The sequence below is a fragment of the Gopherus evgoodei genome, chromosome 11 (assembly GCF_007399415.2).
Source record: "Gopherus evgoodei ecotype Sinaloan lineage chromosome 11, rGopEvg1_v1.p, whole genome shotgun sequence".
NCBI classification, from domain to species: domain Eukaryota; kingdom Metazoa; phylum Chordata; order Testudines; family Testudinidae; genus Gopherus; species Gopherus evgoodei.
This window is the reverse complement of record NC_044332.1, coordinates 69680064-69697617: the sequence shown is the minus strand read 5'-3', so window position 1 is coordinate 69697617 and position 17554 is coordinate 69680064. Positions and strand designations below refer to the sequence as shown.

The following is a 17554-nucleotide window of genomic DNA, read 5'->3' as shown; positions in this document are numbered from 1 at the left end:
AGAAGGTTATCCTGTATTCATCTGTCTGCACTGGAGGCTAAAGAGCTTTACCAAAACACATTCCCTTCAGGAATACTGAAATCCCCCCTAGCACGATTACCAGCTTCCAGAGGAAGAAGCTAGTGTTTTGGAATGGGGAGGGAAGGTTAAGCCTAGTTCTATATTGTCCTCCGATTTCAGTGTTTAATACACCATTAATGTCCCTGGGGCAGGCTAACTTCAAACCAATCCTTCATTTTTATGTGATGTTCAAGCCTTTGCACACACAAACATGCAGAACGTAAGACTTACCTTGTTGAGGACCTCACAGAGGTTCCCATTATACCATAATTGACTATTTCCTTTTCTGAACCCCTCCACAACTGTGATCTGGAACCAGAATTAGAACTAAGTGAAAGAGTACCCAGAAATATGCTGCTGTTTGTGTTTACTTACATGGGAATGTACTTCCAAGAAAACAGACTTGTTCAAAATGGATCTCCCCTACTTGATGGCCCCCAACACTCTTAAGCTTTACTACAGTATTAAAGAAAGGTGAATGGGTTTCTCTCCCCAAGGCCAGTTAACATGCATTTGCAGGAACTGATAGACATATGATCCTGAACTCAAATGAAACAGCTAAAAAGGTACAATATGCACATGATTTCTCTTTGGTTTTCCATTGAAGCTTATTGTGCTAGCTGTTCGTCCATTGATTTAGAGGTCCAGGCACTAACAAATAATGTCACTAGACCTGTCCAAAATGTTTGCAACAAAACTTGCACACATGAACCTCATACAGTTTTGAGAATTGTTCCACCTTTGAAAATCAGACAAGATACATCAAAAGATTCATGACCCTTGGAGCAAATGAATTACATTACTTTCACTGTTATCCGTGTGGGGGTGAAATGTCACTAGAGCTGACCAGAAAACAAGAATTCCATTTTGTAAAAAAGTTCAAGGGTTTAACATTTATTTTCATTCTGCACTGGAATGAAAACTAGACCTTTCAAAATCTTTTGCAAACGAACCAGCCAACAAAAACACTAAAAGCCCCATGCCAGAATACTCAATGGCCTAGTGGTTTGGGCACTCACCCAGAATGAGGGAGACCCCAGGTTCAAGTCCTTGATTAGGAGGAGGAACATCAACTTGGCCCCTATTCCCCACATCCCACATGAGCAAGCTGGGCTATAGAGTCAACCTCTCCTATTGGAGCTGTTCCACTTTGTAAAAGTAAGTGAGTGTTAATGGGACCACAGAGAGAGACACTCAATATCCCAGGTATAAGAGCGCTTACTCTGCCTGATTCAGAGCAAGGACATAAACCTGGGTCTCCCACATTCCATATGAGTGCCCTAACCACCAGACTATTGGTTATCCTAGGACTGCAGTCTCATTATGTCTGGATCTGAGAAACCACCCCAACAAAAATGTCCTCAAGACCAACATTTTTTTTGCAAAAAGTTTCAGGTTTGACAAATCTTCATTTTCTGACATATAAACAATGAGTTGAACATTTCCTGACCAGCTGACCCCATCACCACCCTGTAGAGCTGGTTATTGGGAAGGTAGATTTCAGGTAACATTTTGAAAGCACCTAAGTAACTTTTGAGCCCACGTCACATTTTCTGAAATTGCTTAGGCACTTTGACTCCTAAATCCCATTGATGTTCAATTTGGCTTAGTTTCTTAAGTGCCTACATCACTTTTGAAAATTTGACCCTTAATCCACAAGAGTTGAATGATCACTACAGGCAGTGTCAGCAAAAACCAACTTGCTCTAACTCTATAACTGGAGCTGGCATCCATAGTCAAAAATGGCCAATAGTAGGTAGAGCTATTGATCCCAGGGCTTTGGAGTGGAGCCCGAAGTTTTCCAGTGCGCTTAGAGAAGCACACACCTTGTGGTGGCTGGTGCTGGGCTCTAAGGGTAGGTCTACCCAGCAGCTGGCTATGAGGCCTACAGCCCAGGTGGACAGAGCTGTGTTAGTGGAGCTTGTGCTAGAATGCTAAAAATAGCTATGGAGATGTTGCTTTGACATTTGGGTTCAGGCTGGAGCTAGGGCGTGGGTTTCAGAGCCCGAGTCACATTTGCTATTTTTAGCACACTAACGCAAGCCCTGCTCACTCATCTCTGTCGACCTGGGCTGCAAGACGCTCTCCCAGCAAGTGTGTAGATATACCCTAACAGTTTCCAGAACTGTTCTCCATTAGAATTGTTTTCCAGTCTTCCATGTCCTTAATTCCAAGAAAGTGGGGACCATCCAATCTTTATTAACTATATCATGCAAACAACTCTTCAGACAGGAGTCTGCTGTATAAAAATAATGATGTGCTAGATTGTCACAGTCCTTCCTTGACACTGCTTAGCCCTGCTCAGATCGTGACTCCAGCTACACAGGAAAGAGAGAAGCTAGTCATTGGATACTGCACACTTAGTGGCAAGTGGGTGGATGGAGAGGAATAGAAAGAGCACTGGCTCCTTCCCGCACCACTCCAATCACCTGTCAAGGGTAATGGTTTGGGCACAAAAGGGGAGTAAGCTGCTCCATGAAAGGGAGAGTGGTAACTTACTCCTTCCTCAGAGGAGCATGGGAGCAGGGGAGGAAGTGTGTCATTCTGAGTCCCAATCTGTCCTCTGCGCCTGCAGCAATGTAGCTATGTACCACCCCTTACTCAAAACAGATTGTAATTTACAGTCTGGTCCCACATGACCTATAACAACCTCTGCTAGGACCATACCAAACTATCTTCACTACGGTTAGTTCCTTTTCCTCCCAAACTGGATTCAGCAGCACCTCTTCCTCTGACAAATGCTCAGGCTTTTTGATAGACAGGTTTTGAAAGACACTGTGGAATAATCTTTAATTAACCCATTAAATTATTTCACTTGAAGTGCAGAGAAGAGCATAGCATGAATCCAATTGACCTTTAAATCACTATTATTTATCAGTCTCACTTACAATTCTGTTCTAACTTTTCAGTGAAATCCTGTGCAAGCTGTTTAACTTGTAATTCTTCCCGATGAGGAAAGAGACTTTCTAGCCCCTTGTCGGGCCAAGAGACCCCCAGCCTCAACCCCGTATCGGCGGCATAAGTACAGCCTATTCAGGACACACCCACAAAAAAATTCTATGCTACCTCAATCTAGTTGGTTTCCCAAAGTGGCTCAAATTTACAAAGTCCACAGTAAATAAATTCCATTCTAGGAGACCAAAAAAGGCAATATATCCTTTTTTAACTTCTGGAGCAGAAAATGGAAGCTGTTCTGCTACTTGATCCAAGGGTCACCCTGAGCCAAACCAAGTCTCATTTTGCACCAGTAGATTATAAGGCTATAGGGAGTTCTTAAGCAGCAATCCTGTTTCAATGCAGAACCCCTAAAATCAGAGATTATTATATTCACAGACCTTGAAAGAAAAGGATACTGTTGTTCTTCAGACTAAGACAGCATTGAAACGACATTTGTGAGGTGGTTTTCTTTATCTGATCTCAAAATTGGTTTGGTTTCTTTCTAAATCCAGTTATCATATTACTATACAATACTATTATTAGCAATTACAATAATTGTCTGCCAGATAAAGAGCAGACAGAAAGCAACAATTTAATTCCACTCCACAGGCTGTTTAGCCAGAGAAGGTATTTAATATACTGCTAAAGCCAGTTGGACAATATCCATGCCGACAGCACTGGCAAAGCCTTCTTTTGAAATCCATCAGTAGGAGAAAATTGAAACCATAAAAGGTCATAATTGAACTCTATGTTACTGTTGATAGGACTTTGGGGTCATAGCAAATCTCTCTGCTTTCCTTGGAAAACTGTGACCTGGAACTTATTTTCCAAGTGAGAGAGGTGCTATAATTTAAAGGTATTGTACCTTACGGATGTTAATTTACTACAGGTTTAGCATAACATTAGACTGGAAAAACAAACAAAATCTCTTTTCATAAAAAAACAGTACAAGAGAAGCTGAAGTGCACTACAGTGAACACAACTTTTCCTCTCATAAAACATCTTCCCCAAATGCCAAATTGCAAATCCTGCTGTTAGCTATGTGCACAACCCCCAATAAGTTTAGTTGGAGCTCCACTCCCAGAGCTAAGGACACAATTTGAAATTTGCCGTCCACTTTTTCTAAAATCTTCAAGAGATTTGCTCCAGCCTCTTCTAAATCCTGTCCCTCCCTACTCTCACAGTTCAAACCACTGGCAACCTCTCTGCCTCTTACACAACAATTCAATTAAGTTGCATTGTTAAATAATTGCACTTTCTTCTGAGGATCTCAAAGCACAATGACGTCACACAACACCCTACTGAGGAAGATGTATCTATCTTCCCTCCTTTACAGATGAGGAAACGTAGACACAAAGAGGTAAAATGACTCTGCTCAAGGACACACTGGAAGTCTGTGGCAGAACTAGGAGAATTCAGATAGACCCACTCCCAGACACGTCTTGTAACCACGAGAACATTTCCTTCTCCTATAGGCCTAACAGAACTAACATACATATAATGGGAAATACATTCTCAAGAGCCTTTTTTCAAACCTTATGTCCCAAAGGTAACAATCCAGTACTGGCTGAGTGACCGTTTGGGTGACCTAATAAGTTTGGTTTCCCTCTAATTTCTATGATCCTTCTGCAAAAATCTTTGGTGTTGATGTGGCTGCTGAGGTTTGTCACAAAGTTTTAGAGATGAAGCATTTGTAATCTTCCCATAGTGTATGTTGTGTCGCTGAAGACTGTAAGAGGGCAGTATAAAGCATCCCTTCTTGGCCCACTGGCCAACTTGCCCTCTTCACTGGAGATAGAAGTCCCTCCAGAGGCAGCCCAGAGGAAGGACAAGCAATCGGAGGCAAAGAAAATGCTCGAATTCTACTTCTGCCTCTCACACAGCCTTCCTCTGCAGTCTGGGGCAAGTCACTTAAATTCTCAACTTCAGCTCCCTCATCAGTAAAAGGGTGATAATCACTTGCCTCACAGGAACACTAAACATCGAGTAGTTGCTTGTGAAGAGAAGATGAAACATTGTAGAAGAATTCAGTATTAACACTCTGGAGTTATACTGTTTTCCTGGGATTTGTCATTAGTTGCTTCACGCCCCTTCCCCCTCCACCTTTCTTTCAATATCACAAAAGTTGGTCTTAGCTTTTCCAAAAGGGGAATGTGATGTTTCTGACACAAAAATGGAAAGTTTCCCATTGAGCCAGATTTCTTAAGCAATCCTAAAACCTGCCAAGAGGAAGTACCATTGTTACCTTGTCATCTCCTGACAAAAGGATTGAGACCAAGGTGCTCAGACCAGTGTGTCATGTGGAATGGGTTTAACTTATGGAATTGGGTTCTAAGCCTATGCCCTTTCAAGTCAGAGAGTCCTGCCACTGAATTCAGTAGTCTTGGATCAGGGCCATGATGCATATCTCATCCAGAAGCTAACTGCTACTTAATGCAGCACATTGTTACACACAGGTATTTGGGGCACCAGCTCAGCACTGTGCAAGTAAAGCACATGCACGGCTACTAAGTCAAATAGTGAAATTAAAAACTGCATACACCACTGTCAATGTATAATACTAACTGCACCAAATTCCTGTGCATAGGTATTTCTAGAGCCCCAGTGACCACAGCATTTAATCTTACTATGACATCACTACACCAAGTACCCCACACTGGTGTGAATATGGAGTAACTCCAGTGATGCCAATGAAGTTATACTTATGTAAACCCCATGTTATGACTGATCAAAATCAACCCACAAGGATGTGTGTTCTTAATTTTATACAATAACAATCTGCACTAATGTCCATGGAGCCAGAAGCATTACTCAAACAGTGAATTACCTTCTTAAACTCCCCTGTAAAATAGGAACCTGAGGCAAAGAGAAGTTAAGTGACTTGCCCAACGTTACCCAATGTCACAAATTGTGATTGGGATAGTTGTCAGAGCCAGGGTAGTCGGGCCTAGTGGTCAGAGCCAGGAGTCAGGAGCGGGGTTGAAGCAAAGCCAGAGCAACAGCAAGGCCACAGCAGACTAAGGTTTGAGGAGTTCATTGCCACTATTAGGCAGGAGAGAGTTGCAAGCCAACTGAACTGCTGTTCTTCCTGTGAGGCTTATATACCTGCCCTAAGAGTCACCAGATCAGTTCCTGGTGGGAGGCTTGCACAGGAGTGACTCATCACCTCACAACCAGGAAGCTTGTGGCACAAACAGGAACAGGGCCCAGACCTCCTGAGTCCCAGTCCTGTTCTTTAACAACAGGATCATTCTTTCCTCTCTTTATTACAATAACCAATTTCAAACTTGTACATAATTGTTGAGTAACAATTTCAAAAGCATCTAAGTGGCTTTGAAGCCTAAGTCTCATTTTTAAGTCAGTTAGGCACTTAGGAGCCAATGTCTTATGAATTTAGGTTCCTAAATCACTTAGGTGCTTTTGAAAAATTTCACCCATGATCTATATTAACCCATGTACTTACCACAAATCTCTCTATAAAGCACACACAGGTTTTTTATTTAAAAAATAAAGCACTGCTGAGAGGGACAACTGTTACTGGCCACATACTGCAGGCACCTAAATTATGGCATTAAGGACTACACATTAGCCCTCCCTAATTCAGCTTTAGATTATACTCATCCCACCACCAACTCTTCTAATGAAACTTTGGCAACATGAGGCTACTACCATTTGACACTAACAGTTGGTTGTAAATCCCTAGCTGTGTCCCAGAACATATAGTTATGGATTTGGTACCAGAAACACATTACAGAAAAGCCTCTCTTAAGTGACTATTCCAGGGACAAACCAATTGATCATTTAGTGGTCCTCTAAAATAGATGAGGCAGAAGATATTCTGGGTAGTTTTTGGCAATCTCTTAAAACAAGAGGTTGCTTTACTAGGGTGGCTTCCTTCCTGTACAGGTTTCATAATATTGTTATTACTTGTAGACCCCCAAAGTCACCCAGGGAATCAGTGTCAAGCTCAAACTCCTCCTGACTCCAGTCCTGTGCACTCATCACCCAGCACAAGCAGTCTCCATAATCTGCCTGGATACCTGTGTGGTTTTTCAGGTTGGAGCTGCAGTTAATGAAAATTTAGTTCACTGATCTTCATTAAGATCACGGGGCGGGGGGGAACCCTCAGAATAATTCAAAACTGGGACTCTTTCCAGAACTGCTTTTTCCATTGCCAACAATGAAGCAAACGGTTTTTTGACTAGTCGAACTCCTTAAATGTCAGAACCCCTACTTGGTTCAGTTATACTCACAGCTGAAAGTCCGAGTCTGACAGTTTCAGCAGTGCAGGATAAGAGTTTAGGAGCCAGATTCATCAAAAGGGGAATGGGGAGATTTTTTTTTTTAATTTTATCCAGATGTTAATGAAAAAATGCCATTGCTATTTATAAAAAGCATGTGCTGCTCATATATCCAGCTACGGACTGTGGGCTAAAATACAGGTTTGACCAGGGCTGGGTCCAGGCCCCAGCGCACCAAGCGCGTGCTTGGGGTGGCATGCCGCGGGGGGAGCTCTGCCGGTTGCTGGTAGGACGGCAGGCGGCTCTGGTGGACCTCCCGCAGGCGTGCCTCCGGAGGGTCCACTGGTTCCACGGCTCCGGTGGAGCATCCGCAGGCATGCCTGCGGGAGGTCCACCAGAGCCGCGGGACCGGCGAGCAGCAGAGCGCCCCCCGTGGCATGCCGCTGTGCTTGGGGTGGCGAAATGGCTAGAGCCAGCCCTGGGTTTGACTCCCTGGAGTCATGGGTTGAATCACAGAAGAATCATCTCTGCTTTGAATCTTGGCAGAGTCAACGCAGTACTTTGTCTTTCTGTAGCAGATAAACCAATATTGCAGGTTACTGTGCACGGGGCTTTTCAATGAGAGGGCTTAAAAACAAGGTCCTGGCTGTCCTTAACAATCCCACGGCACTTCTGGTATGGTGACCTAGACCAAAATTTCCCCTTCCCCATTGGGGTATAGTGCGCTACGCACAGTTTTTGGTTGCTGCCTTTCTGTCTTAGAGGTGGCTGCACTTCAGAGGTGCTACATGGATGTAGTTTGTGAAGAGCTTTTGAGATCCTTTGGAGTGAGAGACTGTACATATGAATGTCATGTTATCTTTACCATGCACATGGATGCTCAGCTGTCCACACATTTAGAATATTACAGTAATATTTCCTTATTTCTTTCATTTTGAATTTTAATATGTCATTTACTTTTTAAAATTCAAACAGAGACTAGCCTGCCAGTTACCTCTTTAAAGGAATCTGGTTCTAGGTCAGTCCTGGCCACTCCTGCAGGAGAACACACATTCCAGACCACATCTAAATTCTCTAAACACATTCAAAACCCAAGCAAGTACCTTGATCAGCCAGCTATGTTTTAAGCAAAGAACATACAAGGTGATGTGATTTTGAATCTGTAATCCGATAGGGAAGCAGCTCACACAAAGATCAGAGAGCCTCATTATAAATAGCTAAGACAAACAAAGCCGATATCTGGCACTAGCCAGATTTATAGCCACTTTATAAATCCTTATGGGGGGGGGGCAAGACTCAGCCCAGCACACTGGAGACGGTGCAGAAAATGGATGTGCTCGGACTGGAGCCCCAAGGAATAATTCTGGCTGACTCAGCTAGAATTCCTTCAGGGTTCTCCCAGGGTATGCACAGCTGGAGCCACTGTTTGCAGTCTCTCCAGGCATACAAACCAAGTGACCTTGCCATGTTGTCTGGTGCAAGATAGACAGGGAGAGAAGTCAAGGTCTCTCCACTCCGTTTTAGACAGCAGGTGCCCATAAAAGTGCTAGCAAGGGGCAGCAACTGTACTCAGTAATGGGATTGTTCCCCTAGTGCCCAAGCAGAAGAAACTCCTTGTGTCCATCCCTGCCTACAGCATGGATACCCAGGTAGGGCTGGCAGGAATCTCGCCTCTCCCCCCAAAAAAATTACAGCTACCAAGCCATTTTCTTCATGCAAGTAGAAATCCTGATGGCAACACATTTCTGACATCCATCATGCCCACTACAGTTCTTAATTCAGACAGAAGTCTAGCTGAAGCAATTGGCAAATTTGCAATAGTAATTCTATCTGGGAGTCATCAGCCAGAAAGCATGGCAAACTCAAGCACACTGTAGGAATTCTTCACCCAGCTCTCCCGAAGCATCTCTGGGAGCCCCACTAACCCCGCAGCACATTTCCTGCCAATGGCATCATGAAGGAAGAGGCTGGTATGTAGCTTTATGAGGTTTTAGAGTTCAACATTTTCTGTGACTATTGATTTTCAAACCAACATATTCCTCAGAATATAAAATTGCTACTTACATAATAATTACATGAAGCTCACAGGATAACAGGAAACTGAATTTCATACATTGCTCAACTTTATTTAATAATTGCACTTGTCTGTCCAATTGTCTTTTAAATGTAATCAGCAGTCTGGTTTAGACAACAGAAATAACCATGTACTTAAATGGTCAAGAGGCCTGTATACACAATACATACAGCAGCAGTGTTCACTCTTCACAGGATACTATACTTGAACATAAGGTGTAATTTTAGTTAGTAGAATCATATCTTACTCAATAGATCCCTGGGATGAAATCCTGGCTCCACAGAAAATCAATGGGTATTTTGTCATTCACTTCAGTGGAGCCAGGACTTCATCCCTGGCCTCATACCTGCATTTCTTTAGAGACAATATTAGTTGCCTACTACTTGTTACTCCTTTTAGGACTACAATTATGGGAGAATGACTAGGATTCTATTTTGGCTAATGTCATCAACAGACAGGCTACATCAATTCCAACTGCCTGGACAAATTCTGGCCTCAGACACACCTGAGTAACCCCATTACAGACAATGGGTAACTGAGGGCAGAATTTGGCTAGCAGAACTTTCATTACAAGTGACCCTGCACAAAGTGGAAAGAACCAGACTGGCAGTTTGAATAAACATCTTCTTTTACTAGTAAACTGACCAAATTTGCTCTGGAGCCCTTGAGAGGGAGTAAGTCTGAAGCCACACAATTCCATTTGACAGAGTCACTATTCAGAGCAGAAACAAGCTTTTAAAGCATCAAACACATGATTCTCGCTCAACTTTTCATACATGTTTACAGAAAACTTGTGCAGCCCTTGCATAAACATGTATGCTTTAAAAAGACTGCCTTCATAAATCAACAGCACTGTAAAGTAACTACACACCAGGACAGTTTCCAGATTGTAATCTCCAATACAACACAAACCTCCTCAACCCTTCAAAAACTGACCTTTCCCAAACTAATAGCCTAGTGAGCATCTGTACCCTACAAAGGGTTAATGGGAGGAGGAGGACTGGACTTTTGTCTACATATAAACAAGGAACAAATATAAGAAGGATTATTCTTCCCCTCTCCCATCTCTCATTACAATAGTCTTCAGATTAAATTAAAATATAAGGTGTCATCAAAACAACAGGCAGATCACCAGCCGGTGAAAATCAGAACAGCTCCTTTAAGTCAAAGGAGCTATGCTGATTTTCACCAGCTTAGGATCTGGCCCAGCAATTTAATTTGTTAAATGGACCTGTTTGCTTTTGCAGGCTCTTGAACGTACTGTGCTGTTTTGCTCTGATTGTTGGTACAGCACCCAGAGCACCGGGTGGGTGTTTTATAATAGAATTAAATCTTTTTTCTGCACTTACCGACAACTGTGAGGTTGACTTGTGCTTGTCTGCAGCCCATTTTATTTTCTACCACTAAAGTATAACATCCACAGTGTTCCTGCTTCGTGGAGGATATAGTAAGCTTACTGCTGTTTTCAGCATTCTCGATTTTGATGTGTTCATTTTCCTGAATCTGCCAAATTAAACAGAAGAACTGTTAAAGCGCTTTCAGAAGTGAGGCTCCCAACCTCTCAGTTAGGTAGGAGCCCAAAATTACAGCACTAGGAGAGCAATGCAGATAATTCCATTACTGCAGCGAGTAAGAATAGCTGGCAAAGAGTGAAACTAACCAAGAAAGTCAAGAGATGCAGGCCAGTAGTTCAGTGGTCCCAATCCTGCAAAGTATACATGCACACAGTCCTTTTGACTTAATGAGAGTGCTTGGGTGTTAGGGTCCACGGCTAAAATCCCTTTGCAGGATCAGGAAATGTAGTTGAAAAATTGTGTCTAACTGGCAAAAGACCAAATTCTATTTAAATTGACATGAATAGGAGTTTTACCACTGACTTCACTGAAACCAAGATTTGGCCCCAAGAACACTGGTTCATTCACCATTCACTTCTCAAGGCCCAACTTCACATTCTGGCCCAGATCATCCATGCCACTATCTGATTCTAGTCTCCATGTGTCCATATCAGCATTGCCCCACAAATTATCATAATAGTTTTCTAGACTGGAACAGCGGATGGTACCACGTTGGTTGGAGTCAAACTGCACTGGCAGAACTGTGTAGGAAAGTTTACAAAGCACTGGCCTAGCTTTAGTAAGGCAGTCTGACTTTTCTAGAACCAAAAATAACTCTCCAACATTAAAAAAACAAAAACAAAAACAAAAAAAACCCCCAGAAAAATGCCATAGAAAGTATTTGTTACCCTTTCAACTTCCATTTTGATTCTTCTGATACATTCACCTTTGAATTCTTAAAGTTCCCAAGCTGAATAGAATAAATAAATCAATCTAATTCAATTGAAATAGATAAAGATTTTAAGATGGTTTCAGAGAAAACCAAAAGTCAAAATCACAGCTGAACTCCACAAACATTTTAAGTACTTGTAAATATAACTATTACCTTTTAACTAAACCAAGAACCTCAGTATAAATGTCAAAAAGATTTCCATTTTGATTTGTATTAACTTGAGACATTAAAGGGAATTAAAAAAACCTGATGCTACATTGTAACTGTAAAAGGAGCACACTGTGTTCTTATAGTGATGTAGACAGCATAATGTCAGTGGCCTTCCTCCTCCCACCATTTCCTGCCAGATAAGAGATTTTTCAGTTCATTCTCTGCTTTTCATTAAAAATGAGGGCTATTTAGTTTAATTCTCTTGTCAGACATGTTTACAGAACAAGAAATCATGACGGTCAGAGCAGGTCTCTGTCCTTAGTTTAGATATAAAGCACACTTTGGCATCAGCCCACTGAAGTTAACCTGATAGCTGCATCTGCAATACTACCAATAGGAGTAAGCATTTTGGGAGTAAGTAGTAACACAATTTAGGTTCCATTCAAGGTATTTTTCTTCCATCAACCTAGTTACTGCCTCTTAGCGAGGTCGATTAATCACAATGATGGAAAAAACCCTTCTGGCATAGCTGTTGCTGTGCTGCTGTAGCGCTTGTGGTGTAGGCATAGCTTAGTATTACAGCTACTCCCAATGAAGTCAATGGGAGCAGAGGTAGCCAATGCTACACACTCATGAAAATCCCACCCCAGAGACTCCATTCGCTGGAGTGCAGCTATGCACACACAAGATACTGGACTGTAACTTGCTGAGGTTCCAATGAGATTGTAGGTAGGTAGCATGATTCTCAAATTTTATTCAACTGCTTCAGTGCTCTAAGAGAACACAATATGACACCAACAAAATGGTCATATGCACAATTTTTCCCCACCAGTTCTAGTCACTGCGCTACATGCCCGGGTCACTCAGCAGGAAAAGGACCTCAGGCCTCTCCTTGCTGTGTTAAAGGAGAATTAGAGATATGAGCTGGAGGAGGTAATATCTTTTATTAGACCAACTTCTGTTTGTGAGAGACAAGCTTTTGAGCTTACAAAGAGCTCTTCTTCAGGTCTGGGAAATGTACCCAGTGTCACAGCTAAATACAAGGTGGGACAGATTGTTTAGTGTAAGTAATTAATGCATATTTCAAGGGACCATTCAAGGTGAAGTGGTCAGTTAACATCTCTGCAGTCCTAAGGAGGAAAAAAAATGCGGAGGAAGGATACAGTGAGTTTTAGATTGTTGTAATAAGCCATAAATCCAGCATCTCTATTCAGGCCCTGGTTTTTAGTGTCTAGCAAAAGTATTCACTTAAGCTCCTAGGCTTGTCTTTTGAAGATGTAGTGCAGGATTTCTTTGAGGACACCAAATCTCTTTGAGGATACTGCAATAAAGATAACATTGATAAAAATGGTCTACTTGGTCCTAAATCAGTCTTTAGGCTGCAGAAATTTAAAGAAGTTTAGAACTGTTTAGTTTGGAAAAGAAAAGCCTCAGAGGAGATACCACAAAGGCATATAAAATAATGAATGGTAGAGAGAAAATTATTTGGATGCTACCAGGCACCCTTTCCATAATATAAGAACAGGATACTTTGGAATAAAAGGCAACTGGCTTAAAATGTTTAAAAAGGTAGAACTTGCAATAGACTGTACAATTAATATAGAGCCCCGAAGTCCCCAGTGAAATGTTCAACACTCATCTTGACAAACTCAGGTCTAGATTCTAAGCTTCCTTGTGGCAGGCACTGTTTTTATCTGTGTACTGTAGAGCCCTGAGCAACTTCGTAATAAAATAAATAGTAGCTGCTCCAGCAGATATTTATCTTTGCTCCATGCCAATATGATACTCCAGCTTCTGCTTGCTGAAGCTCACACTGAGCTGCTGAGTTTAAAGTGTTTGAACTTGTTCACTAAAGCCCTGATTCAGGAAATTTTCCCTCTTCAGGAACAGTGCTTAAGTATGTGCTTTAGTCCCAGTGAGGTCAATTAATTAAAGAGAAAGGAATTGTACAACAATAGTTTGTGGGAACATTTATATCCACAACAAACAAGCTTAGTATGGAGACATTTTTGTTGTAAGATGCTCTTTACTCAAGAGTATTTTTCAGTGGCATTTGGTTCGATCTGCAAAGCTGAAAACCTGAAGCACCAGTGAAGAAAGGGGGATTTCTTGTATCAAGGGCAGGAGAGAAACACAGAACACTTCTTTCGGATTATGCATCCTTTTAGTTAGACATTGTTTCAGGCATTAATCATCATGCATTGTTAAAACATGACAAAAGACAATTTACCTGCTTTCGGAATTTCATCCAGGTGCAAGTTAAGGGTGGCGTTCCGACTACTTTGCAAAACAGTTCCACTGATTCACCAGCACGGACTTTTTGGTCTTCTGGAAACTGAATGATCTGAGGGGAAAGAACTGAGAAAAAACCCAGCTCTTTAGAGAATTATATTTTCTATTTTCCTGAACAGTTGAATTCGTACATATTTGGGGTCAGGAAGAAACCCCCCCCCCCCCAGTCAGACTGGCAGAGATCCTGGGTGTTTTGTTGTTGTTGCTGCTGCTGCTGCTTTCCTCTGCAGCCTGGGGCACGGGTCACTTGCTGGTTTGAATTACAGGAAATGGTGGATTCTCTGTAACTTGAAGTCTTTAAATCATAATTTGAGGACTTCAGCAACTCAGCCAGAGGTTATGGGTCTATTGTAGGAGTGAGTGGGCAAGGTTCCGTTGGTTGCAATGTGCAGGTGGTCAGATCAGGTGATCACAGTGGTCCCTTCTGTGAGCTAAAGGAGTAACTGGCAGCAATAATACATTGTTATCTCCTTCAAGTGGCTGATCCACAAGAGGATAAGACACACACTTTACCAATGGGTGTCACAGTTATTTGCTGACAGCAGAGGAATGTACACATTTGGGACTCCTTGGTTCAATTCCAGATTTCAGAGGGGAAGGGGCTTTAGTGGTTACGGACCTTTCTGGCACTGTACTCCATCTCCTGCCAATCTTTTCCACTCTGCTCCTATCCTCTGGCTCCCACTCTCCTCCACCCCCCCATTCTGCACTTCTTGACTTTTGCATTCAAGTGCTTCCTCTTTTGCCTCCTCACTGCCTGGGCACCAGTCAGCACAGTGCTCAGAGCACAGGAGAGATAGTCTTCCTGCGCTGAGTTCTGGTGCCCAGCAGCCCCTGACTGACCTGTTTTGGATGAAATTTGTGAAAAATATTCAGCCTGTAGCATGGCAAATATCAGCTTCAATGGTTAAAGTTTGCCCAAGTTATAAACAACTGAACACAGGGGTCCTATAACAGAAACTGTTGAGCAACCTTAAATTTAGGTGGAGCTACTAGAGAAGGGGAACATAGTGCTTTTGAAATTGTCCCCATAGAATATCACACCTACCATTTAATCAGAAGAAAACATGTAGCAGGCAAACATTTGTTTCAAGGTAGGAGTGGCCTTTTCTTGGAAATCCGATTGCATTACTGCCTATGCTTTCTGTGCAACAAAAAGCAGCTGTTTACCTGCCTTCGGAGGGGTCTTTGGAGGTGGTTTCTTTTTCACTGTTGCTTCACCTAGTAAAAAATAAATAAAAAAAATTAAACAGTTCATTAGCAGATGCGTTTTGGGAGATACAAATTAAATTATACAAATAGTCACATTCCTGGCAGTATTGCTGAGCTCACTCCAGCACAAAATCTATGTTACACTTGTATTGCTTCTCGGCACTTCCAAGGAGTCTGACCTGATCCTTAGAATACTCACATTTAAAGCTGGGATTTTCAAAGGTATCTGAGGCAGTTTGGCATCCCTGTTCCTATTAGATTTGTGCTCTTCTGCATTTAAGCACCCACCATATTTGGTTTTGGCCCAGACAAATGGCTGAGATCCACCACATGCTGGATATCACCACAGATTTTCAATGTGCAAATTGCTGAATAGTTTAGAGAAAACCCCAATTAAAACTAGGTAGTTGATTTTGTATTTCTTATTTGCGCCTCATGTGCGGATATAGAAATTGGCATATACAGGAACTGAACACTAGTATTTTTTATTGCTTTTATGAATGGGGACAGCTTTTGCCATTTTCCAAGATGCCGGGAATCTTACCATTGTTAAAAAAATGGACTGGCATTTTAAACCTAGCTGCCTACATTTAGGTTCCTAAATCCATGTGTATGCAAGACAAGGGCTGCAGCTCTCATTGACTTCAGTAGAAACTGGGGTTTCTCCATATTTTCAAATATTAGACCACATCTGTTTTGGAGCTTAAATATTCATACAGCAGCCGAACCTATGTTTGAAACCTTTGGCCCATTAGTTATGACAAATGTGATGGGAGATCAAATTGTAAAAACACTCTGTCTCTCTCATGTAAATCTCCCCTTTAAACAGATTCTGAACATTCTGTATCTGCAAGTATTAGTCTCAGTCTTTACAAAAAAGCCTTTTTCTTGAAGCTGTGGAACATTTAATTAGAACTGCAGTAGTTTTATTGTTCTGAGCTCTGAAAACAGTAATGCAGATAGCAAACAAAATACAGTTTTTACAGCTTTTGCTCATGTTAGTAATGTAACTCACTGCTCATTCCGCGTTAAATGTCCCTTCTATACCTGGTCCATGCAGGCTATGAGTGTGCTACAGCTGCTAAATAAATACAGGGCTTGGTTTTTTAGTTCAAATGGTAGAAACTCAGCTTCTAGGCTATGGTGTTCCCCAGTTCAATCCCTATTATTAGCAGAGATAGCAGCTCTCACTTATCACTTTAGATTGTTTCAGTAGAAAGAACTTTATAATTTATTTTTCAGCATCAATGCTTTTTCTCTTCATTTTTTGGAAATATCTTACAAAGTTTGGACAATGAAACTGGTCAATATCACTTTCTGTTTATAAAAAAGTTTAACTCTTCCCCCCCAAAAATATGTTTCGTTTCCACATGCGCTGCATGTATTGGTTTTGGTTGGGACCAGAAATACTGTGATACACAGAAAGTCTATTATCATAATACTTACAGCTGAGTCACAAAACAGGAAGTATTGTATATTCCCTAAGAAGCACTGTTCCTTAGAGACTTCTTTAGCTGGTTACACTGCTCTACAGCCAAAATGCTTCTGAAATAAATGTAGTCCAACTTTACTAATTCTGGGTCACTGAGAACGAAAATGATGCTTAAAATTGTTGATTGGCTCTAGTTTTCAAGATATGCTATTGGGTCAGTATATACGACCCTTGACTTGGGAATGGCGGAGGATAAGTGAGTTATAAAGGGACGGGATCTCAATTTAAACCAGAAATGACTAAAATACATCTTTGACTGGATCTATGAATAAATCTATGACTGGGTTTGGACAGTACTTGCTTTTTAGGCAAAACAATGAATGCTGCAATCTGAAGCTGGTATTGCGTCATACATGATATGAATTGCATCATGTTATTCCTAGAAGTCATGGATGATGCAATCATAAGGAAGCTTACATCACTCTGCTGAACAAATTGCCCTATATCAGCTCTAGAAATCATACAGTGTCGTGCTCTCTTCTTTGTCAGTGTTTGATTTTGCAAAGGGACATATTTCTGTTTAGCCAAAGTGAGCAGAGATGCCTCGTACTTGTGTGAACAGTACAGATAACTTCTGCTATGTTTGTGGTGAAGTGACTTTTACATCACAAAAGCGCAGTATAACCACTATGATTAAGAAAGCCTATCACCTTTCTTTTGGCTGCAAAATTGGAGATCAGGACAAGAGGTGGGCCCCACACAAATGCTGCAGTACTTGTGCAACAAATCTTGGCCAGTGGTTGAACAGGGAAAGGAAATCTATGCCTTTTGCAGTGCCAATGATTTGGAGAGAGCCAACAGATCATACCA

General features: G+C 41.7%; 1 protein-coding gene across 4 annotated transcripts in view; it reads right to left on the bottom strand.

The window, feature by feature from the left end:
• MYLK (myosin light chain kinase) overlaps nt 1–17554 on the bottom strand; it is a 331910-nt gene that overhangs the window by 49860 nt on the left and 264496 nt on the right. For all 4 annotated transcript variants that reach the window (XM_030579826.1, XM_030579827.1, XM_030579828.1 and 1 more), the window contains 3 exons: nt 15211–15261; nt 13979–14106; nt 10662–10815 (listed from right to left, as the gene is read on the bottom strand). In XM_030579826.1, coding sequence (XP_030435686.1) covers nt 10662–10815; nt 13979–14106; nt 15211–15261 — 333 coding nt within the window. The remainder of the gene's footprint in view (nt 1–10661; nt 10816–13978; nt 14107–15210; nt 15262–17554) is intronic.